Genomic DNA, 22,752 nt, shown 5'->3' with positions numbered 1-22,752 from the left:
AATGGAAGTTTTGTCGGTGGAATGTTTGGTGTGTGTGTGTGTGTGTACTCCTTTGTACTTTGAGCTTAAAAGGCCACTTAAGGAGTGAGGGTTGAAACAAGGTTAGGTAGCTTCTTGCGGCTGCAGCAATTAAGTGTGTGTGTATGTGTAAGAAATACCTGAATCTCTCTCTCCCTGTTTCTTCAGTGTCACACACACACACACACGTGCTGCTGGTGTTTGTGTAAGCTGAGGATGGGAAGGAAGAGAGGATTAGTTAGTAGTTATTTGTTAGCTCAGGAGTTGAGAGGAAATTGGAATGAGGGGCGGAGGGGTGTGTGCTGTTAGCAAATCAGGACACACACTTTAACCTACACTGTAAAAGTGGCACATGGCGAAGCTGGAAATGAGGTGTGTGTGTGTGTGTGTGCGTGTGCATGTGCGCTCCCAGTCTTTAGTGCGACATACTGAGAGTGAGTGTGAGTCATTAGACAGACGCTGTTAAGAAGTTAGTACAAACATTCACATAAATCTTACAGATGAACACACATGACTCAGGCCTCGTAATGAAAAATACATACTATTAGATATTAGTCAGCCTATGTTGTGACTGGTGTGTGTGTGTGTGTGTGTGTTTTTCTTCTTGTTCGTCCTCAAAGAAACTCGTATCTTTTGATCTATCTGTGTGTCTTGACTCTGCCTCCTCACAGTTTGTGCCCAAACCTGCAAAATAGTGTTTACATGAGTATGCATTGGGGATGTTCACAGTCCAGCTGTGTAGACTAAACACTCGTGCGTGCGTGCGTGCGTGCGTGTATGTGGTGTTAGCTCCAGCTCAGCACTGCAGTTAGGTCTCCTCCTGTGCCGAAGTCAGCGTGCGTCTGCTTTGAAGTTGCAAAAATCTACCTCAGCATACACACACACACACAATAAGGCAACGTCTAGACAGACAGGACAACTCATGTAACGACGGTAAACTCTGCTTAATCTCAGATTAGGCCGTTGCCGTGGATTCGATGAAGCTCTGTGGCAAAGTTGCACGGTTGAGCGGCAGAAAGAAAGTGAAACAAGGCGAAGAGAGTCGGAGCGAGTGGGAGGAGGGGAAATGAAAAATGGTTCTGACATTTTTCCATTGGGTCTTTTTCCATTCTCCCCTTCTTGCCTCAGCGGTTGTGTCTGACTTCAGGTCCAAGGAATCTGATGTCACTGTAATGGAGCTATTAAAGAGGTGATTTTCTAGCCTTTTGCTCCGACACACAGGGGCTTTACTCAACCCGCTTCCCCAGGGGAGCACGTTGTGTGTGTGTGTGTGTGTGTGTGTGTGTGTGTGAGGATGCCTAAGACGCAGGATTCTTGATGTTTACCAGCCTGTCTTGTAATTTTCCCTCCTCATCTCTGCTCACTCCACAAGAGTTTTCCTTTTTCTTGTTCTCTCTCTCTCTCTTACTCTTTCCGTGTCAAACCTCCTGCGTGCGTGTGTGTGTGTGTCAGTGCTGTCTCTCTCCCTTCCCTTCTGAAGTATTTGGACAGCTGTGGCGGTCTTTGTGTATTATAGAGGTCGTGACCCCGACATCTTGTTTAATACCTGGCTCTCTCAGCTTAATTGATGGCCAGAGCAAACACTGAGGTCTGGAAGGACTGACCGCGTATTAGTGTGTGTGTGTGTGTGTAAGTGTAGGCCATGTGGATCCAAGCTCACACAAATTTGAAGCTGTACTCAAGACTGCCCCTCCATACATCATGTAGATGTGTATATATAATATACAGTGTGTGTCACTGGGGTTTAGATTGTATATGTGCTCTGCAAGTACTCTTTTTCTGCTGTGTGTGTGTGCGCCAGAAACTGATGGTGCAAATGTGTGTTTGACTCGTTATCTCATCGGCACACATTAAACCAAAGGAAGGAGAATGTGTACTTTCTAAAGGCTATGAGCCAGATGTATAGAGAAGCATGCCAGAGACATTATGTGGTGTTTCCATACGTTGTAACACTACAAGTACATTCCTTTAAAGCCACTAAAGCCTCCTCACAATCAGTTTGTGTGCCAGGAGTTTACATATCACATAAAGAACATCATTATCTATCATTATCTAACGTGTGTGTGTGTGTGTGTGTGTGTGTGTGTGTGTGTGTGTGTGTGTGTGTGTGTGTGTGTGTGTGTGTGTGTGTGTGTGTGTGTGTGTGTGTGTGTGTGTGTGTGTGTGTGTGTGTGTGTGTGTGTGTGTGTGTGTGTGTGTGTGTGTGTGTGTGTGTCTGATTCCAGGTTATTCCCTGTGCCTGGGTAAATCCTACTTCTTCCGCTTCAACCACCCGGAGGAGGCCATTAGAATGAAGAGCATGCTCCCACAGAAGAGTCCAGTGTCCGCTCTCGCCTACAACACAGGTAAATCACACACTCAAACACACTCATTCCTCACTAATGACCCCCCCACCTTTGAGCTCTCTGCATCAATCCTGCCACATCGTCTCCTCCCCTCTTTTCTTCCCCTCTACCAGTAACTCTGTCCGCTCTCTCCTCCTCCTCCTCTTCTCATCTTCCTTCACCTCCTCGTCCTTATACAACATCTGTGCTCGCGGCGTGTGAACTCTTTGGCCCTCGTCCTTTGATACGGATTCCAGGATAACGTTTCCAGGTGGAGGCAGGCAGGTGTGTGAGATTTGGAGGATAGCGTTGTCCGTGTGAGAGGGGGGGCAGGTATCATTTTAAAGCGAGGTGTTCTCTGAGCTGAGCACACACTCTTACTGTCACACACATGCTTAAGCTTAAATCAAAGCATATTGGAATGTTTTGCCTTCTTTTGCCTCCCCATCGCCATGGTGATATAGCTGAACTCGGCTGTCTCTCTAGTGATTGATCGGGTTGCGAGCAATGTAGGTGTGTGTGTGTGTGTGTGTGTGTGCGTGCTATAATCAGTGGAATCCGTGCTCTTTAAGCTCCTAGACAGCAGGAATGCTCGCCTCTCTCCCCCACTCTCTCCCATGTTTCTGTGGAGAGTGCGCACTCCTCTCTCCTGACAAAAGTGACGTTACAGGTATGCAAACTCTTTACAGCGCATATGAGACATACACACACCCTGACACGTGTACACACAGAGAAGGTTTAGACAGGAGAGCAAGATGAGCTGAGGTTATAAGAGAGTGAAACGTAGTCTTTATGCAAGCCAGGCCTCAAGCATAAATCTGCCCATGTATGGAGACAAACACTCTGAGTGTGTGTGTGTGTGTTTCAACCTCTCATGATGGATGCCTTTCATTTTCTGCCCCATTTCTGTTCTCGATGTACGGTTGTGAGTATGAAGCTTAGGTAAAGGTAGCACTGGGGCTTCTCTTATAATATGTTCACTGTTACGAGAGAATACATGCATGCATGCGCACACACACACACACACACACACACACACACACACAATTATATGCACAGTCTTTGTATTATGTATTCCTGCAATATGCACATTTCTTCCTGTCTGAGCCAAAGCCACATGTGTGAAGGTAGTAAGGGTGTGTGTGTGTAGCAGTTAAACACTGGGTGGTCTCAGCTTTAAGTTTGTAATAGCTCCTTTTCCACATTAAACCACAGATGATTAAAAACACCTGGATGGGTTTCTCCCATATTACTTTCACCCGCTAATTCCCCTTGTATTTTCTTTGACTTACATTGGAGATGAGACTTTGGCAGGGACTCTGCCCAGCAGGGTGTAACTGGAGCTGTCAATCAAAATGAATTCTGCCGGTGAAATCAGCAAGACCTCAGCTGTGCCCGACACCGCCCAGGAGGCCGCTCGTCAGGCTAACGTTACAAATGAAGCAAGCGCTTTTTGACGAAGAGTAGTTAGTGGAATTTAGCAGGAGGAAGTCAACAGAGTGACTGGAGGCCTGCAGAAAGACCCGGCACTGCAAATATGTGAAGCAGAAGCCTGTGGGGGGGCGGGAGGCCTCCTGAGGGCATGGCAGAATATTCTGTGGTCGCTTTCATTTCCCAAAATCCCACACTGAGGAACTGAACTCAAGTTAGGCTTAAACTGTTTGTGTTGGATCAGATGGATGGTTTTGTGTGTGTGTGTGTGAGCTGTTGCATGCAGTGTTTCTGCGTGTGTGTGCGTGTGTGTGTGTGTGTGTGTGTGTGTGTGCTGGCTCCTATTCTGGGTGATTTGCTGCCAGTTGCAGATTGTTTGGATTGGGTTTGTTCTGCCAAGGGCCCCATCTATGAATAGCTTCAGGTACACACACACACACACACACACACACACACACAGGCAACCTTAGACCAACACACTTTCTGTCACCCTTCATGACTTTCCACCCTCCCTCCCTCTTTTCCTTCTCCTCAGTAATTCTTTTCCTGTAGCTGATGTTTCATCCCTTTTTAAATTTCCCAAAAACAGAACAGTGAAAACATAAAGGCCTCACGTTCCCGGTCAGTTTTCCCGGTCAGTTATTCCGGCCCTACCTGGCTTCATATCCACACGTCCTTCTCCTCGTACGCCACAGATCTTCCCCTCAGATTTACGTATACGCATTTTACATTTACCTTTCTTTCCCTTCCTTTTCGCTTCTCTCTCTCACCTCCAGACTACCTGAAGTTTAGCAGTGACTACAGCCATGCAGTGGTGGGCGGGGCCAGCAGTGCGAGGGGCATGCGGTCAGCCTCCGAGCTCCGGGATCTGATGGACACCCTGCAGCGCAAGAAGATGGCCCTGGAGAACAGTCTGAGGGCCAACGGGGACGCAAACCCCTCCTACTTCAGCATGACACAGGTCAGCCCTCATGTAGAGCCACTCCATTCCATCTTGTTCTAGGTTTACTCATTACCCCACTCTCCATTTCAGGCTCAGACATGGCTAACCAAGGCTTACCCATTATCCTGGTCCCATCTAGTGTCTAATACGGCTCACAGGGTTTATTCTGTATTTGTTTTTCTCTTCTCTCTCTTCCAGTCTCCCCCCACCACACCTATCTCAACCTCTGCCTCCTCTACAGCCTATCAGGAACAGGCGAGGCGTTTCTATGGCGCTGATCGTCCGCCCATATCTATGAAACCCGTCCCCTCTTCCAGACGATCCGACCCCTCATCGACCTCCCGATCCTCCGCCGGCCGTAACCAGGACAGTTTTCTGCTCGGCTCAAACGAAAGCAGACGGACACAAAACCAGGGTTCTTCTTCTTTGCTGTCCACGTGGAACGGCGGAGGGTCGTCATCGTCCGTGGCAGCCAGTGACAGCTACCTCCTCTCTCCCCCTCCTTCCTCCGGCTCCTCATCCCACGCGCCGTCATCAGGAGGCGCGGTCAGCATGCCCTCCAGCCCCCGTCTCGGGCGGCGCAGCTACGGCAACCAAGAGCCCTTGCCCAGCCCTCGCACGAGAAAGTACTCGACGGGCTCTCTGAGTGGGATAGGAGGGGGAGGGCACAGTCGCTCACTGCCGCGCCTCTGCCCCGCCCAGTCTCCCCGGGATAATAACAACGGAATGGTAACCTTGTCAACACTCCCCCCGCGACGGTCCGATATTGTCGGGGGTTACAAACTGAGCAAAGACCATTACAACACCTACAGCAGCGGCTCCAGCCAATACACTAGCTCAGACGTCAATCACAACTCGAGTAACGCCAACCAGCATGCTTCCACCAGGAGTCACATGCAGAGCACCACACAGGGAGAAGGGGTGGTGTCCATCTCTCTCTCCTCCCCAAAGACCCCGTCCTCCACCGTCTCCTCCTCCTCCTCCTCCTATGCCCCACCTGATGTGACCCTCCCGTCCAGGGCAGGGGGCTCCTCTTCCCCTCGTGTCGCCAAAAAACTCTGCCTGACGTCGACGAGCTCAGTGACCTCTGTCAACTCCACAGGTTCCAGCCCGCCAGAAACAGAAAGACCGGTCAGTCGCGGGCTCTCCCCAGGAAGTGAGCAGGAGAGAGAGCGGCGTGGCCTAGGCCTGGACCTCAGCGCCAACCCTGGACATGGATTTGGGGAGAGGAGGTCTTCATTTGGTAAGGGGGGGCTGGAGCCTGGGCTGGGGCTCGGGGAGAGGAGACAGTCCTTTGGAAAGGCAGGAGTGACTCCACCAGGAGGCTTCAGGGAGAGGAGGGGGAGCATCAGCTCTCTGAGTGGGAAAGAAGAACTGACCGACTACCACCTGAGGCAGAGAGATGAGAGGCTCCGCGAGCAGGAAGTGGAGAGACTGGTGAGTTAGTGTGTGTTTATATCTGTGTATCTCTGTTCACTTATTGTTATTTGACTTTGTATGATGGCGTCGTAAAGCTCAATGTTACCATCACAGAGAGAGGAAAACCGTCCTTCACACCAACGTCCTGTCCTCCTAATGCTAGGCTCTTAGGGAGGTTAATGTGCACACACACTTAGAGAGAGAGAGAGAGAAAGAGGGAGAGAGAGAGAGAGAGAGAGAGAAAGAGAGAGAGAGAGGGAGAGGGAGAGAGAGAGGGAGAGAGAGAGAGAGAGAGAGGGAAAGTGAGGTTCACCACTAGGCAGATGCCTCTGGCGGTTATCCCGCGCTAACATGGCTATTCTTAACCCCGTGCTTGGATTTTTGTATGTGTGTGTGTACAAGAGTGTGTGTGTGTTTATGTCAGTTATCTGGAGGTCCGCCTAGTGTGGTTGGGGCCACTGGAGAGCCACAGAACACATCAGTCAGATGTGGGCTAGAGAAACCATGCAGATTACAGAGCTGAGTTGAAGTGGAGCAGGTGGATAAACACACAGGCCTCAAACACACACAGGCCTCAAACACACACAGGCTCTGCTCTTCATCCTTTTTCTTTGTCTATTGTGCATAATCACATTGTGGTACAAAAGCACAGGCGATAAGAAAACCAATCTGCCTGTGACACACGTCAGACTCACTGCTGTAGTTAGAGTGAGAAAGTTAGCAAGTTCTTTTTAGGTTGATGACATAATCACTGACTCCCTGCTGACTGATGGTGCATTGGCACATTCCACCTTTAATCCAACAGTGACGTGAACTTCTAACTCTTTTTTTTATTTATTCACCGCTTGTACAACCTAATATGGGCAAGGCAGGGATCTTTGTAGCGGAGCTGTTAGCATAGTTGGCTCAGCAGCTGATTTGTGAGGTGTCTCTGTCTGAAGTCAGTCTGCCCTCTAGTGGCTGGAAGGTAAACTGTCTTGTAGGGATTCAGTGAGGTTGTGTGAGCGGTCTGTACTACAGGGATGCCGTTAAGGCGTAGGTTATGTCAGTCCATTTTATAATCCCACAAGCTGGTAGTTTTTAAAGAAATATAAAACACTGTGGACCAGAAATATGTCAATTGGAACATGAGATGGCAGAGCAGACTTACTTCTGGTCTCTCAAGGAAGCATCAGATAAGAGCTTTGGAATGCACCCTGTCTCTTCCCTGCCTCTTCCTCTTCCTGTCTCCAGTTGGCAACTGAGCACTAAAGGAGCTCTATGGAGGCTTGTGCTCATTAGAATAGAACATGGTGACAAACTGGCACAGGATTTCTCCTCTGCAGCTCCCAGTTCATATTACACACTGGGAAAAGAGTGTGTGCTTGTGTGCACTCACATCCACATGGAGAAGATATTATTCATTTCAATGTTTGGGTTTAGAAGGTAACTGACCTCAAGTTTGTACCTCTAAATAATGTGACAAATACTTCTGTTGCACCTTTTCCGAGTCAAATGTCTCTTCACTCTGCCGTCCCAGGAAAAGTCCAACCGTCACCTGGTCCAGATTCTTTCCTAGAGCAAACATCCCTGGAAAGTTTCTCGTTTCCTTGCTGCCACTCACATCCACATTCCTGTCTGTGGAGTCACGGCTTGTTCTCGTGAACACTTCCGATCTCAGTTGACAGCTGCCCACCTTCTCATTAGCTCTCTGTGTGTCACTCTCCCCCTCACACACACACACACACAGACACACACACACACCTCTGTTTTTTATTTTTTACATCCCACCCCCTTTCCCTCGGCTCACATTTCCCAAAGCACTCCTAAGATGTTACTGCTGAACCTCTGCAGTTGCCGTAGTTCATCCCCCTGTTGAATATTGTTGGGGGCAGGCAGACGCATAGCAAGAAGAGATAACTACTGACTGCTTGGATGTTTAGTGAAGGAAGGTATTATTTGTAGATTATGTGCTAGAGTCAAGACATTTTTAGTGGAGGAATTGACGAGACAGCATGCTTCCTCAGGTAATCTGCACTTTGGACACCTGGATTATAATGGAATGAAAGATGTACAGTAGCTCAGTTGCTTTGATTCTTTGTGTGTAAAGATAAATGATACAGTATAGAGATAACAACACAGTTTCTTTCTTATTTAATGACATCGGATTGCATCTGCCCATGGATTAACTGTGTGTGTTCCTCGTAGGAGAGACAGCGGCTGGAGACCATCTTGTCTCTCTGTTCGGAGCTGGGCCGGGCTGATAAGGACGCCGGCGGCACGGCTTCAAATCCAGCTTCTGCTGTGGCAGACCTCCAAGCGATCAACCGCGAGCTCGAAAAGCTCCAGCTGAACGACGACGACGACGACGGACCAGAGTCTGTCTTCTCCGACTCCTCGGCCCTGAATGGAGTGACCGGGAACGGACACATAACCTCCACCGGGTCAGAGAACGGCTTCTATGACGACGACGATGATCTGCAGGTGCGACGCCGGCGCAGCAGCGGTCAGAGAGACAACAGAGCCGAGTCACCTGCTATCAGTCTGCGTAGCTCCGCCCCCTCACCCTCACCACGGGCACACAGGAACAATCAGGTAAGAAACTGGATGGCTAGGTTGACATTACATCTTTTAGCTCATTTTTGTTTTGTCTGTCTTAAGTTAAATAAACCTGCATGTACACATTAAAACTATTATGTTGTTGTTGTGACTGTGATGCACTGATATCTACTGCTAATGATTACCAGGCAATAGAAGATCTTGCTCGCCGTCGGGCACAGGAAATGAGGTCTTCAGAGGAGGAAGTGAGGCGGGTGGAAGAGGAGAAGATCCAGGTGCTGAACAACATGGAGGAGCTGGAGCAAAAGATCAAAGAGCTGGACAACCAAATGGAGGAATCAGCCCGAGAGGTAGTGAGAGGGAGAGACGGGACAGAGACACTAGTTATGGTTAAAGTGATGTTGATGATACAAATGGCTAAGCTACCCTGTGTGTGTGTGTGTGTGTTTGTTCAAGGTGGAGGTCGAACGAGCTCTGGTGGAAGCTGAGCAGGAGTCTGAGCTCTCCGCCCTCCAGCAGGAAAAGGATGCTCTGGACTCGCTTAACAACAAGATGGCCGACCTAGAGACCAAGTCCCAGCAGGAGAAAGACAAGGTACTTAAGACTGAGCACAGAAGTGTAAAACAATTAGACAATAAGAGGGAAACATGGAGAGCAAGAGGCAGTCACACGTTTATAACTTCCGCGTGTGTATGCATGAGTGAGTTTAAAATATATGTACAGTATATGCCGCTCACCCAACACACATACTGTACATGTAGGGGTCATGTGACTAACTGGCAGGTGTTAATCCGTCTCATGCTGTCTCTGGTCCAAATATATAGGTGTTAATACTGCACAGGGTGTGTGTGGGTCACCAAGTGATCCCAGCTCCACACACTGCTGCTGGTGTGGGAAAGTGAATGAGTGTGTGTGTGTATGTGTGTGTGTGTCTACCTTTTAGATCAATAAACGGTGTCATGACATGGCGTGATGTGTCTTCGATAAATAGTGGGACTTTGGTGTGTAAGAGTGTGTTGGTTTGGCACCGTGTTGTCGGTTGGACTGGCCAGTGTTAGAACTTTCCGTTGGTCAATCGACATTGCGCTCCTGAGGGAGAGAGAGAGACAGAATGTGTACAGATTCGGGCCGCCTGTGTTTGTTTCATTTCTGGAGAGGACCATTAACATGTGTGTGTCAGTCAGCCCTCCACTGGACCATTCAGTACCACCCTCCTCTCCCTCCCCACCCACCCATCCCCCTCCTCACGCCTTCTCCCGCTCTTTCCCATTGCGCCATCGCCAATCAGGAAATAGCGATAAGGCAGAAGACAGAACTCGCTCCCCACCTGCCTTCAGTCCTGCTGCGCTCCTCCTCCATCCTCCATCCATTCAGAGTTTCTCCTCCAGCCTCCCCTCCCCCCCTCCTCCCTCAGGCCACTCTTGCTGCCCTTGTTGTTGCCATAATAACTAACTGTGTCTCCCTGGTCCCACTAACGCTGCCATCCTCTCTCTGTCTTGTGTGTGTGTGTTGTGTGTGTGGGTGTGTATGTTTAAATGTACACATAAACAATGTGTACATGCATGTGTGTACGTGTATGCATGTGTGCACACATGTGCTCGTGTGTTTGTGTGTTTGTGTGTGTGTGTGTGTGTGTGTGTGTGTGTGTGTGTGTGTGTGTGTGTGCCAGGCGTGTGAGTTGCTGCAGGCAGAAAGGGACAGAGTAGAGAGGTTGGCTCAGATTGTGTGTGAGCAGCGTTCCCAGCTGGACAGCTGCCCTGAGGCCACCAAGGAGCCCCTGCAGGAGCAGCTAGCCAGGGTCAGTACACACTCACACACACACTCACTCACTCACAAACACACGTAAAGGAGTCCCCTAGATGTTGTGTACAGTGAAGCAATGCTCTTGTATGGTGTTGCATGTTGTCCCTGGTTGTGTTGTGGTGTTGTGCTCTTCTGCATGACTCTTCAGTGATGATGACTCATCACAGATCTGTGTGCAGTGTTTGTCTCTGTGTGTTGCGGGGGAGTTTGTGCTTTTTGTCATCTAATTGCTTACACACTGTATTCTTTTGCGCCCCGAGCACTTTCATGTCGGAGGTTTTTACACTCACATCACCCCATCGCACAAAAAACAACAAATCACTGCAAACCACAACCAGTTGACAATTCTTCAACACAAGACTTCCTTTGTGTGGTGGCTCAGGAAGACTTCATTATATCGATATCCTTCACTTGATCCTGAATCTTTATATTTTCTTGAACTGTTGTTGTGTCTGTGTGTGTGCTCATGTGTGTGAGCGTACATGTCCTTTGAGCTTAGACGTTTGTGTGTGTGTGTCTTCAGGTGTATCTCTGTGAGTGTACGGCTGCGTCGTCATGTGTGTCCTGTACATTTCTCTATTTGTCCCTATATTTCTCGCCTCTCTTCAAATCCTCATGGTTTAGTTTTCCTGTGTGTGTGTCAGGACTGCGAGGTGCTGGAGACGGAGACGAAGCGTTTTGAGGATCTGGAGTTCCAGCAGCTGGAGAGGGAGAGCAGGCAGGACGAGGAGAAGGAGATCAACACGCAGCAGCTCCTCCGCGACATCGCAGACTACCAGCGCAGCTCCGTCACTCGCAAGGTAACAGCTGCGTGTGTACAGACTCATCTGACTAATCTACTGCTTACAGTGAAGGTCTGAGGTTTAAAGCATGTGTGTTACTGTGGCCTCAGGAGCGACTGTTGATTCTGAAGAAGCAGGCGACCCAGATCTCCCAGCAGGCTCAGCGAGAGAAGGACAGCTTCCTTAAGGAGAGGAGCACCCTGGAGGGGATGCTTCAGAGGGTAGGAGGACATCAGGATGGGCATGTTTGGATGAGTACTTGTGTGTAATCATGACTTTTTACTTTAACTTTTTTTTATTCTTTCTTATAGGAAAAAGAAAACCATGCCAACCTGGAAAGGAAATATGCCGACCTCACCGGTGGACGGAGTTTCACTCTGAAGGAGGTATGTTTGATTTCCTCTTTGGTCCCTTAAAAAGAGGAGGAGGCTCCTGCACTTTTTGATGGACGGGGGTTTCCTTCTCTACCTGCTAGGACTCAGCCTCTCTGGCTGATGTGTGTCGGTCTCCTAGCAATGGTTGCCGGGACACCCCTTCTGCCTCTTTGTCTCCTCCTCGTGACAGCTTGCACCGCGGTGCCCTCTCATCCTTCCGTTCCTCTCTTTCTCTCAAGAGTGCTGAGGTACTTTGTCTTGAGTTTCTCTTGTTTGGCTTGTTGTCCAGAGATTCTGCTCCGGTCCATAGTTTTCATCCTTCCGTCTTTGCTTCTTTTCCCTTTTTGATTTTGAATGAACGGCCTTGAATTGAATGATGTTTGCCTCTTTTAAGTGGAAAGTATGAGGATAGAAGTTAAAGGAATCTGAGTTGATGATCCCGTCACTACTTCACTCTATGCATCACTAACACTCACACATATATCCAGTATATTAACAGTGATGTAACTCTTGAATGTGCATTGTCCCCTTTAATGGTAACAGTATTGTATTAAAATGTTAATTTCTGCTACAAATACATTCAGATTTTCTCTACTATTTGCTGTGAAACTGCTAAAAACAATCCAATGCTACTTCTACTAATTGTCATGTTTTTATTCAGTGTGCATGACTGGCGTAACACACCTTAATCAGGCTGACTCACTCCATGCTATGCCTCACCGTGTCTCTCCACACGTCCTCTTCCAGGGCTATGTCACAGTCAGTCAACTCAGTGAGCTTTACTCACATCTTGTGGTCGACCCTAAACCCATCCCTGCCCCCCCTCTGGCCCGTGCCTCCCCTGAATCCGAGGCAAGCCCCTCGCCTGAAGACCGCACCCCTAAATCGACGGAGGACGAGGTGTGTGTAGGGTTTTGTGTGTGTGTGTGTGTATGTGTCTGTGTTTGCACGTGTGTAAGTTCTCCCCCCCTAATCTCCTCCCTGCACTATTTTCATTTTCTGACTATGTTCCTCTCTCTTTTCCAAGCTCTGTCCCTCTTCCTCACCTGCCGACTGTCACTCCTCTTCCTCCTCTTCCTCCTCCTCCCTTCTTAATCCTCGCCCTCTCCCCAAAACACCCTCTGTGCACTGGCCAGAGAACATGGTGACCTACAGAGACCCCTCCCCCCTCCCTGACTCTCCCCCACCTCCCCTTCCTGTCAAAAAACACCGACACCGTCACAGGCAGGTAATGTGTGTGAGTGTGAGTGTGTGTGTGTTATTTTCTGTTTATGTGTTTTTGGGTAGAGTCTAATGACTCCTTTAAAAATTATGCCGTCTTCATATGTTAGAGGGCTTAATCTCAACCAAAACTAAGAACATTTTGGTTGTTGTTGTTATCTCTTGGTTTAACAGCACACCCTGGTGGACACTGTAGGTAAATACATTTTCTGAAAGACAGCAGGTACAGTAATTTCATTGTTTAACTCTGTTTTGTGGTGTGTGTGTTTGTGTGATCAGCATTTCCGTATGCTGGAGGAGAGGAAGAGGTCGGAGAGAGAGGGCGGGGCTCATCTGAGTGACACTCTACCCAGGAAGAAGACTACACCCAGCATCCCCCCCCAGTTCACATGTGCCACACTGGGACGCAACTTCCACACCAAGGTATCAACATGCCTGTCACCAGAGACCTCATCTGTCCTGGCCTTTGATTATGTCTAGTTTTAAAGTAGTAAGATGCTTTAAATCTGTGAACAATGAGTAAAGTGTGTGAATGTAAAGCTGTGTCTCTCCCTGGTTCTTCAGTCCCATCAGCCCCTGGTTCAGAGCACCAGCTGTGGCAGCATTCTGCCCAGAATCTTCTCCTTATCCAACAAGGAAACAGAGTCCAGGCGTCTCCACAAAGGTAAACACATACATATTCACACACACAAGCGTGCACAGCGTGTATGAGTGTGTGTTTGTGGGTGTCCTTGTGCTGACGGATTAGAGTTTCTGTTTGTTTATCTGTTTGTCGGTGGAGATTGCGTAGGAATGTGTTGAGGTTGTTTCCTGGCACTGGCTCGTCCTCCTCGTCCTCTCTGTTTAGTCCCTTGAGCCGGGTCATCAGATGGGTGTGTCCACCATTTTGGGGCCGATGTTATCAGAAGTGTGTGTCAGAAGTGTGTGTCCATGCATTCATACTTCCTGTAACCAGAAGCAGAGTTTCTATTTAAAGGATCTGCACCATCATTTTGCCAACATTCCTTCTTCCTGCTCTGAGGACAGCAAACTCTCTCTCTCTTTCTCTCTTGCTCTCTCTTTCTTGGACAACTTTGGTCTCTCTTAACCGTAGGACCAGATTGGATTACACACACTTCCTTATGCACAGACTTAGATGCAGTGTTTTAGTTTGTAACCCTGCTGTTTGGACACATTTGCCTGAAGCTGTTACAGCATTAAGGTGTGGATATTGATCCGAGTGTGTGTCACAGTGGCGGGGCAGTGTGATCTGCAATTAGAGCCCTGTGGGCAAAGTGTTGACCCAGAGGGAGCAGAGCAGACAGGTACAACACACACTTAAGGAGTAAGGACTGTGTGTGTGTCTGTCTATTGCTGAAGCTGATGTTCCTTTCTTTTTGTTGCCCTGTGCGTGTGTGTGTGTGTACTCGTGGCAACAGGTCAGTCTGGCTCCCGAGCAGCTTCCCAGACCAACGTGTACCTGGATGGCTTTGGGTACCGTGACAACCAAGCCTTTGACACAATGAGTATCGACAGCACCGACTCCATAGAAACCAGCATCTCTGCCTGCTCCCCGGACAACATCTCCAGGTAAGGCTGTGTGTGTGTGTGCGTGTGTGTGTGTAGGTATGAATAGAAATCAAAGAAAGATGTGAGGTCTTAAGAGGACTGAAAGAGAAATGGAAGCTCTGTGTTCTCCAGACACAATACAAGACGACTAGAAACGGTCCCATTGTGTTTCTAATGTGAACCATCGACTGTGGAGGAGGAGGAGGAGGAGGGGGGGAGAAGGAGGGGGGGAGAAGGAGGGGTGGCGGTCAACAAAGAAAGAAAGAGTAGAAAGTGAGTTAATGTAAAAAGTGTGTGGAGCCGAGGTTTCCCGCCTTTCATGCTCTCTCCTTGTTCCTTGGAGAATAGGTCATGTTGAGCGCTGTGTGTGTGTGTGTGTGTGTGTGTGTGTGTGTGTGTGTGTGTGTGTGTGTGTGTGTGTGTGTGTGTGTGTGTGTGTGTGTGTGTGTGTGTGTGTGTGTGTGTGTGTGTGTGTGTGTGTGTGTGAAGGGGGGGGCGGCCTTGATTAGTGTTCTAGGGGTCAGGTTACGGAAGAGGGAAAACAAGTTTGTGTGTGCGTGTTTGTGTGTGTGTGTGTGTTGTTCAACCCCCTCAGGTCCAGATGAAGTGAGCAAATCAGCATGAATGTGGAGGTAGATCTGTGTATCCAGACTGAAACCATGTGTGGCTCCTTCTCCCCTCTGTACAGTCTGTCTCTCTCTCTCCCTCCCCTCCCCTCCTGTCTCTCAGTGGTATGGTCTCGTCTCTGCAGATATATTTTCTGCAGCCCCAAACCATTTGCAGATTGACCTCTCTGCATCGAGCGCTTGTCTGGAATCGATAGCTTCTGTTGTTCTCAGCCAGTTGGACCGCGTTCTCCGGCGTGATACCTGGCCGCCGCCGCCATGGATTTCTTGACGAAACACAGGGAACGCGTTTTTGTGATTTCTTGCCAGTGAGCCGTCGGATTTTCTGTAGCTGGAGCGTTGCAGCGAGATGAACAGAATGCTCCTGAAGTAGCACAGATACTTGTGTTCGTAGTCAGATTTAGATCAGGCTCAGTCTACGATGACGATGAGCACTGTGTCCTCACATCGACTGAGGTAAGAGAACGAGAGAGAGATACAAGGAAAGAGAGGAAAGGATGGCTGCGACTGTAAATACATGTAAGAGTAAAGAGAGGGAGACATGTGAGGCGGGAGGAGAGCAGTTACACATGCTTACTTTCAAATCTGCAACAAATTACGTTTGTGACTGCGAACCTTCCTCATTTTACTGTCATGTAGTTTGTGTTCAGTGTCAACCCTGGCTTTTCTCTTTCTGTTATTCTCTCCTCTTTCTCTTGTTCAGGCTTTACGTCCTCTCTCCTTCCTCACGCTCTCTCCCTCCCTTCCATCCTGATTTGTTTAGACTGAGCCTAATGTGTACCATTCAATCTTAACAATGTTGTGACATCATCACAGAATAAGCCTGGGTATCGATTTCCATTTGGCCAAAGATGAGAGTGTGTGTGTGTGTGTGTGTGTGTGTGTGTGTGTGTGTGTGTGTGTGTGTGTGTGTGTGTGTGTGTGTGTGTGTGTGTGTGTGTGTGTGTGTGTGTGTGTGTGTGTGTGTGTGTGTGTGTGTGTGTGTGTGTGTGTGTGTGTGTGTGTGTGTGTGTGTGCGTGTGTATGCGTGTGTATGCGTGTGTATGCGTGTGTGTGGAGTGAGGGAACGGGGTAAGAAAATGAAAAAGAGGCAGAAAGGCTTTTTTAATACGGTGCAGCCTCACACAGACAAACTCAAACACACACACACACACGTCCCCTCCCTGAGATGTAGTGTGTGTTAAGAATGAAAGTCATGTGTAGCCCGTGTGCAGGCTGGAGCCACAGTCTGACCTGGTCCGCTGTTATTAACGTTCAGAAAGACAGAGAGACAGACAGAGGACGAAGGAGACGGCCTGCTCCTTTGATCCAGACGAGCGTTCCTAATGGATTTCCTCTCAGACAGATAAACGGTGAATAATCGTTGCCGCTCTCCAGAGAGTCTCTTTGAGTGGCGAGGCTAAATGAAGTCATGAAGTCATGAGCGTGTATAAGTGTGTAAGGCTACACCCGCTAGATTACAAGACAGTTAACACACACCGCCGACCTCGTCTGTTCCCTTACAGCTCTCACACTCTTTAAACATCTGTCAGACACGGTCAGACAAGCACATCATTTACATTCCTACCCTGAACATCAAACACACCACATATATCCGCAGCTCAACAAACTCTTTCTCTCTTTAAGTTCACCAATTTGACCTCCAGAGTTTTACACTGCTGTCTCGTCTGAGGAGATTCTTTGGTGTGTCTGTGTGCGTGGGTCTCTGCGTGTGTGTGTTCATGCTGTAGCAGCCAGACAGAGAGAGAGAGAGTTAAATGAAAGGAGATTGATGAAGGAGTTTGAGCTGATGTGGGAGACGGCATGCTGATTTGTTCCAGCTGTTCTTTTGAAGTGAAAATTCAAAAGGGCAAGATTGACACGCAACTTTCTGCATAACTGTTGAAAATGTGATACAGTGACTGCCCCCTGGTGGTCAGAGATGGCAGTTACCTAATGACCACATACCAAGTTTTCAGCAATCCAAATGTTTAAGTTTTTTTTAACATGTGTGTGATTGATTGTGTGTGTGTGTTGTTCAGTGCCAGCACTTCAAATGTGGCCAAGCTTGAGGAGATGGAGCGTCTGCTGAGAGAAGCACAGGCAGAGAAGAACCGTCTCCTGGAGCACAAGGTGACTCCCAGATGAATACACACTGATCACACACACATGTACACGCAGTAATCACTTTATAACCACAAGTTTTCTCTTTATCTAAAGTGCATAAACATTGACAAAGAGTGTGTTGCATTCCTCAGGAGCAAGAGATGGAGGTGAGAAAGCAGGCGCTGGACGACGAGAGGAGGAGACGGGAGGACCTGGAGAAACGGCTGCAGGAGGAGACGAGCAGGCGACAGAAACTCATCGACCGCGAGGTGAAGCTGCGGGAGAAGCAGAGGGCTCAGGTGAGGAAGAGGAGGACGTACGGAACAACAACATATTTGTCTTTGCTCTCTCGCCCTCTAAACCCATGAACTCTCTCTCCTCCAGTCCCGGCCCCTAACACGCTACTTGCCGGTGCGTAAGGACGACTTTGACCTGCGTTCTCACATCGAGTCGGCGGGCCACAGCGCCGACACCTGCTTCCACCTGTCCATCACCGAGAAGACGTGCAGAGGCTACCTGATCAAGATGGGAGGCAAGATCAAAACCTGGAAGAAACGCTGGTTCGTCTTTGACCGCAACCGACGCACGCTCTCCTACTACTCAGGTCAGAAGACGACACACACACGCACTCACACACTGTCATCACTTACACAGTTCACGGTGTTATATCTACTGTGTTCCCTGCAGACAAACATGAAGCCAAGCTGAAAGGAGTCATCTACTTCCAAGCCATTGAGGAAGTGTATTATGATCATCTGAAGAACGCACACAAGGTAAGTGTGTGTGTGCAAAAGCTACGCATGACTTCAGAGCTTCTAATTCAACAATTCACCCACAAATCCTTATTTTCCCTCGTCGTCTTCATCTCTTTACCCTCTCGTTTGTTTCTTCAGAGCCCAAACCCCTCCCTCACCTTCAGCGTGAAGACCCACGACCGGGTCTACTACATGGTGGCTCCGTCCCCTGAGGCCATGAGGATCTGGATGGACGTGATCGTCACCGGGGCTGAGGGATACACACAGTTCATGGTGTAGCTTCGGCGTTCACCCCTGACCTAAAGACTAATATATATATATGCTGTATGTATTAAATGTCTGGATGGACGGTGGTGTCTTCTGTGCTGAAGGATATTTGAAAATTTTGCAGTCGAGGCTTGCAAATCAGATGGAGTTTACAGTCTGGGATGCAGATGAGAGATAAATGTAACTTGTTGTCTGTCTCATGATGATGCACTGACGTTCAGGGCTTCTGCTGCATGCTGTGGCCACCGTGGTGCCTTAGAGATCAGAACATTCATGAGAAATGTTCACCTGACTCTTATTCAACTTGCTGAACTTAATGCTGCAACACTATTCGTCATACTCGACTTTATGCAATCCAGAACCAACCACAAGAGAGATCTCCCTTAAAAATGTTATTGTCTGTTATTGGTTTTTATATTTAGCTGGTTAAAACAACACAAAACACAGTATTTTATCAAACATTTGAAGTGTGTATGGACTCTAACACAACATGCTTTAGCACAGGTAATTAACTCTCCATGTGTTCTTCATTTCCAGTATTGTTGCTGTTGCATCCTCAGGTCTTAACATTTATGCATGGGTTTACATGCATGCCATCATGTGATCATGTGTGTCTTTATATACTGTACATATGTGTCAAGTGCCTTTTCTGTGTGAGGCATCATACGTGTGTGTGTAAGCCTCTATTTACTGTGGCTTAGTCACACAGTGTAGCTGCGAGGTTCTATTCACATGTTGCTCTACACTCATGTTCCAAACCAGCAACGCCCCTGCTGACCTGAAAAAAGTTAAGAGTCGGGGTGTAATTCTTCATTGAAGACGGTAATTATCAGTGATGATTACCGATTATGATTATTATGGTTTGTTGACAACATGACCACAGCCTCAGTAATGAAGCTGGAACAATTAATTATTAGTTTAAAGCTTGCGCGTTGGGCACCTTGCTTTCCAAAATAAGGAGTTAAATGAGTTGTTGCTTTTATTAGGCACAATATTGCGGTAATTGTATGTACATTTTGGTTCTAGGTTGTAGTTGGGTATATAATAGACAAGTAGGAGTTCTCTTGTGACATTTTTGCCATGCACACCTTAGGTAAATGTATCTATGGATCCAAAGCCAAACTGTCTGTGGCAGAGAAAAGGCAAAATGTGTGTTAGTGGGAGTGATCCGTTTAGATGTCAGGTAGACATCTATGGTACAGTTACATAGAGAAGGCCTCTGACCATCACAGTGAAGTGATGGTTGTTATGCTGCTTAGGTCCTTTAGCGGTCATCGTATTTCTTTTTATTACCGCCAAATATAACTTTTCCACTTAGATCACTAATGCTGTTTTTATAGTTTTATATACCAACTATACTGTACCAACATATCTCAGATCACCGCTCTATTCAGTTTGCCTTATTCACTTTCTTTTGTCTGACCAAAGTACACACTCATGTAGTTTAATGTCTTTATACGTATGTGCTGACTTTGCCTTAAATCCTCCATCTGCTAATGTTGACATGTCATCAATGTAACGGTGCCACTCTTTCCCAAAAACTGAAGAGGCTTTTAATTGTGAACATATTCAAGCTTTATTTTCCTGTTTGTGTAAAGTTTATCGTTCTTCTAAAAAGTGGATTTCAATCACTCTATTTATGCCATTACCAATGCATGTACCTTGATTTTGTATTTCCATATGATAATAAAAGTATATTTTACAAACGTGTACGCTCGTCCTCAGAAATCAATGTGTGAGAGCACACAGACTGGAGGTTAAGTGTGTTTACAGGGAGTGGAAAGCAACTGGACAATAACAAGTCAGCTGAAAGTCTGTTAAGTTTATTAGAAAGTAGATTTAAATCATATAAAAGCAGTGCTGGATGCTTTGCAACAGGAGTCAATTTGGTCTGAATAACTAACCAGAGGCTCAATGACGAAAGTAAAGTCTTTACTCTTTTACTAAACAAATGGAAACAGACAAACAATCACTTAAATCTAAAACAAGCCCATTTTGTACTCCACCATCATGTGTGGTTCGCCCATCACTTCACTTTGTGCTGGGTCTGAAAGAGAACAGGAGAAGAAACAGGTTAGACAGCAGATCCAGAGAGTCGTGGTGATGTTTGTGTTAAGGGAGCGTTGGCTTTGTTCCTCACCGTTGAGGATGTCCTCGAAGCCGATGGACTCGTCGCTGCCTTTGAGTGTGTCCAGAGCCAAGTTAGAACTCTGTAGGAACGGCAGGCGCTGGATCTGGAGAGGCCAGAAGAGAACAATAAGTTAAAACTAAATAGAAACATTTAAAGAGGAGTCAAACTGTGTGTGGAGATGTGTGAATGTGTTACCTGTCTTGCTGCCCTGTATTCCATCTGCAGTTTGAGAGGAGCATGAAGACCCTGGATGTTTCTGAGCGTAGAGAAGTTCATTTTGTCCTGGCTGAACTGGAACTGCAGAGCCCAGGGAGAAAAGAAGCAAATCACACATCTGTGTTTGTGTATATTTAACTTCTCCAGAAACTAATGGGTCCAATTACAAATCTAGTTATGTTAGTTATGATGCAGCCCGATCCAGCATTCATTACATTGCAGTAAATTAGACATAAGATAACATTAATAACATTATGTTTGTGAAGAAGATGCCTTTGTTTTGCCCTTACATTCTTCTCTGAGAGCTCCAGTGGGTGGCTGGGAAGGAGCTCATTCTTCACGCTGCCGAATCTGTTAGACAAAGTTTAGGAAGACGAACACAAAGTTCAGAGTTCATCTACAGTTAAGAAGTCACAGCCAAAAGCCTTACATCGATTAAATATCTCACCCGCCGCGTAGAGAGTCGTGGACTCCGTAAGTCCCCTGTGGACAGAAACCTGCCACCGGCACGCTGTCCTTCAGCTGAGAGCGGAATCCTCGGGTATTCTGGAGTACACAAAGTAAAACGCGGTCACCATTATTAAGCAGATTTACTCAAGATAGTAAGAAAGAACAGCTAAGTTAGCTTCGGTGCTAATGCTACAGGAAAGCTATCGCTTGAATGACTAATCAAATTTAAGACCGGAGCAGGTAAGTTCAGTGTGCGTATAAAGCGCTGGTTCAAGAAACTATAAATGTTAAATAAAGAAAACAGTACGGTGATGGTAAGAGTTTACACAATAACATTCTCATTTATGAGTTAAATATGAGCTAACGTACCATTGTAGCTTCGTTTGTTACACTTTCCTTTCCTATCAACTGGATATCCGGTTTGTCGCGTTTTCATGACGGCACATCCGGTTTAGTGAAGCCTTATCCACGGGGATTTAAACGATATACAGCGACTACTAAAATATATGTCGTGTACATAAAATAACACCTATATAGTGTTAATAATACGAGATATTAGATATGTAGAAAGATAGACAGATAGGACAGCGCGAACATTTCTGGTTTTAGATATTTTAAGGTGTTTATAAATCCATTGTTGGACATTTATTGTATCAGGGGGTATAGCTCAGTGGTAGAGCATTTGACTGCAGATCAAGAGGTCCCCGGTTCAAATCCGGGTGCCCCCTCATTTTTCATCCTGCGTGGCTGTACAACCTGAAATTACTTGAGATGTTATCAAACTGTAAGTGTCGGCCGAGCTATAAGAGCTACCTTACTCTGAAAATGATTGTTTATGTCATGTTTTTTTGCAAATCTTTAGTAAACCACTTTTTCTTATGCAAGCAGACGGTAGAAAACACTTAAATTAAATCTAAACTAGTATCTATGATCATTTAGTTTTTTTATTCAGTCCGAAATAGCAAACCGTGCTGAAATAATAATATTTTCCACCTCTCTTGATTTCATCTGTAGATTCTTGAACAGAAAAGTGTCAGTACTGCCTGTTGGCCAGTAGATAGAGCTCCTGACCAGTGAATTGATTCACTCATTTATTTGGTTCTTGCAAAATAACACACATACATACACACACAAAGACCAGCTAAAACCACACGACCAACCAGGATTATAGGGACAAATGCAATCATGGCTTGATCCAGTATGTATAGAAACAATGTCAGCTAGAGTGGGGATCCCCTGCAGCCACCACCCTTTCATACTAAACAATGCAGTAAAAAGGAATATGATTTGAAAATGACGACATCTAGGCACCATCAAACGTCTGCTGCTCTCCAAACCAGCCTGTTAGTAATTCAGAAGCAGAACATTTGCTGATATGAAAGTAGTCAGGATTCCATTATGTAAATATCTCAAGAATGCATTTCCTCACAAAGACGTGGCGCTCGGTTCACATTCTGTCATCATATCATGTCATCAGCCTCATTCCTTTTTTTGCCAGGGGGAATGTTCAGCAATTTTGTTTCTTATAGATATTCATATCCGCTGGTTCCCATTCCAATTCGTGGAAGTATTTTAATTATCTTTCATTGTCTCACAATGCTGAAGTAGCTGGAAAAATGGCCGATTAAATATGTTGTTGCCATTTAACACAATTCGCTTGGCCTCAATGACAAAATGGGGTTTGAGGGACACTTTGCAAACAGCTAAAGTGGATAGTGAAGACTTACAGTATATGAACAACACACAGCACCCTAAATACAATAAGCTGCCATATATATGATATATGTCTCCTATAGGACAGCATGTCGGGTTCGCTGCATT

The 22,752-nt window shown here is 46.9% G+C and overlaps 2 protein-coding genes and 1 non-coding gene across 7 annotated transcripts in view; 2 read left to right on the top strand and 1 right to left on the bottom strand.

The window, feature by feature from the left end:
• phldb2b (pleckstrin homology-like domain, family B, member 2b) overlaps window positions 1-19,844 on the top strand; it is a 32,196-nt gene extending 12,352 nt beyond the window's left edge. For 3 of the 5 annotated variants that reach the window (XM_076161067.1, XM_076161068.1, XM_076161071.1), the window contains 19 exons: window positions 2,244-2,363; window positions 4,550-4,734; window positions 4,915-6,153; window positions 8,323-8,709; window positions 8,862-9,023; window positions 9,130-9,267; window positions 10,343-10,471; window positions 11,121-11,276; window positions 11,369-11,479; window positions 11,570-11,644; window positions 12,380-12,532; window positions 13,133-13,276; window positions 13,418-13,517; window positions 14,272-14,422; window positions 17,049-17,139; window positions 17,265-17,411; window positions 17,497-17,716; window positions 17,800-17,885; window positions 18,006-19,844. In XM_076161067.1, coding sequence (XP_076017182.1) covers window positions 2,244-2,363; window positions 4,550-4,734; window positions 4,915-6,153; window positions 8,323-8,709; window positions 8,862-9,023; window positions 9,130-9,267; window positions 10,343-10,471; window positions 11,121-11,276; window positions 11,369-11,479; window positions 11,570-11,644; window positions 12,380-12,532; window positions 13,133-13,276; window positions 13,418-13,517; window positions 14,272-14,422; window positions 17,049-17,139; window positions 17,265-17,411; window positions 17,497-17,716; window positions 17,800-17,885; window positions 18,006-18,146 — 3,935 coding nt within the window. In that variant the 3' untranslated portion in view covers window positions 18,147-19,844. The remainder of the gene's footprint in view (window positions 1-2,243; window positions 2,364-4,549; window positions 4,735-4,914; window positions 6,154-8,322; window positions 8,710-8,861; window positions 9,024-9,129; window positions 9,268-10,342; window positions 10,472-11,120; window positions 11,277-11,368; window positions 11,480-11,569; window positions 11,645-12,379; window positions 12,533-13,132; window positions 13,277-13,417; window positions 13,518-14,271; window positions 14,423-17,048; window positions 17,140-17,264; window positions 17,412-17,496; window positions 17,717-17,799; window positions 17,886-18,005) is intronic. The other 2 variants (XM_076161069.1, XM_076161070.1) reach the window with 2 other exon arrangements.
• Window positions 19,845-19,941: 97 nt separating this feature from the next.
• On the bottom strand, window positions 19,942-21,373 carry pomp (proteasome maturation protein). The gene is made up of 6 exons (XM_076161072.1): window positions 21,301-21,373; window positions 20,930-21,027; window positions 20,772-20,832; window positions 20,461-20,562; window positions 20,275-20,368; window positions 19,942-20,181 (listed from the first exon to the last, which is right to left on the bottom strand). Exons 1-6 carry the CDS (start codon window positions 21,301-21,303, stop codon window positions 20,114-20,116), a joined length of 426 nt encoding a protein of 141 aa, XP_076017187.1. The 5' UTR covers window positions 21,304-21,373; the 3' UTR covers window positions 19,942-20,113.
• Window positions 21,374-21,587: 214 nt separating this feature from the next.
• Window positions 21,588-21,659, top strand: trnac-gca (transfer RNA cysteine (anticodon GCA)). The gene has a single exon. It is a non-coding gene; the product is annotated as a tRNA-Cys (tRNA).
• Window positions 21,660-22,752: the final 1,093 nt, after the last annotated feature.

This window comes from Genypterus blacodes, unplaced genomic scaffold, assembly GCF_046128005.1.
Source record: "Genypterus blacodes isolate CSIRO-AG114 ecotype Tasmania unplaced genomic scaffold, CSIRO-AGI_Gbla_v1 ptg000110l_1, whole genome shotgun sequence".
NCBI classification, from domain to species: Eukaryota; Metazoa; Chordata; class Actinopteri; order Ophidiiformes; family Ophidiidae; genus Genypterus; species Genypterus blacodes.
Note: the sequence above shows the minus strand (reverse complement) of the source record. Positions and strands in the feature narration are given on the sequence as shown.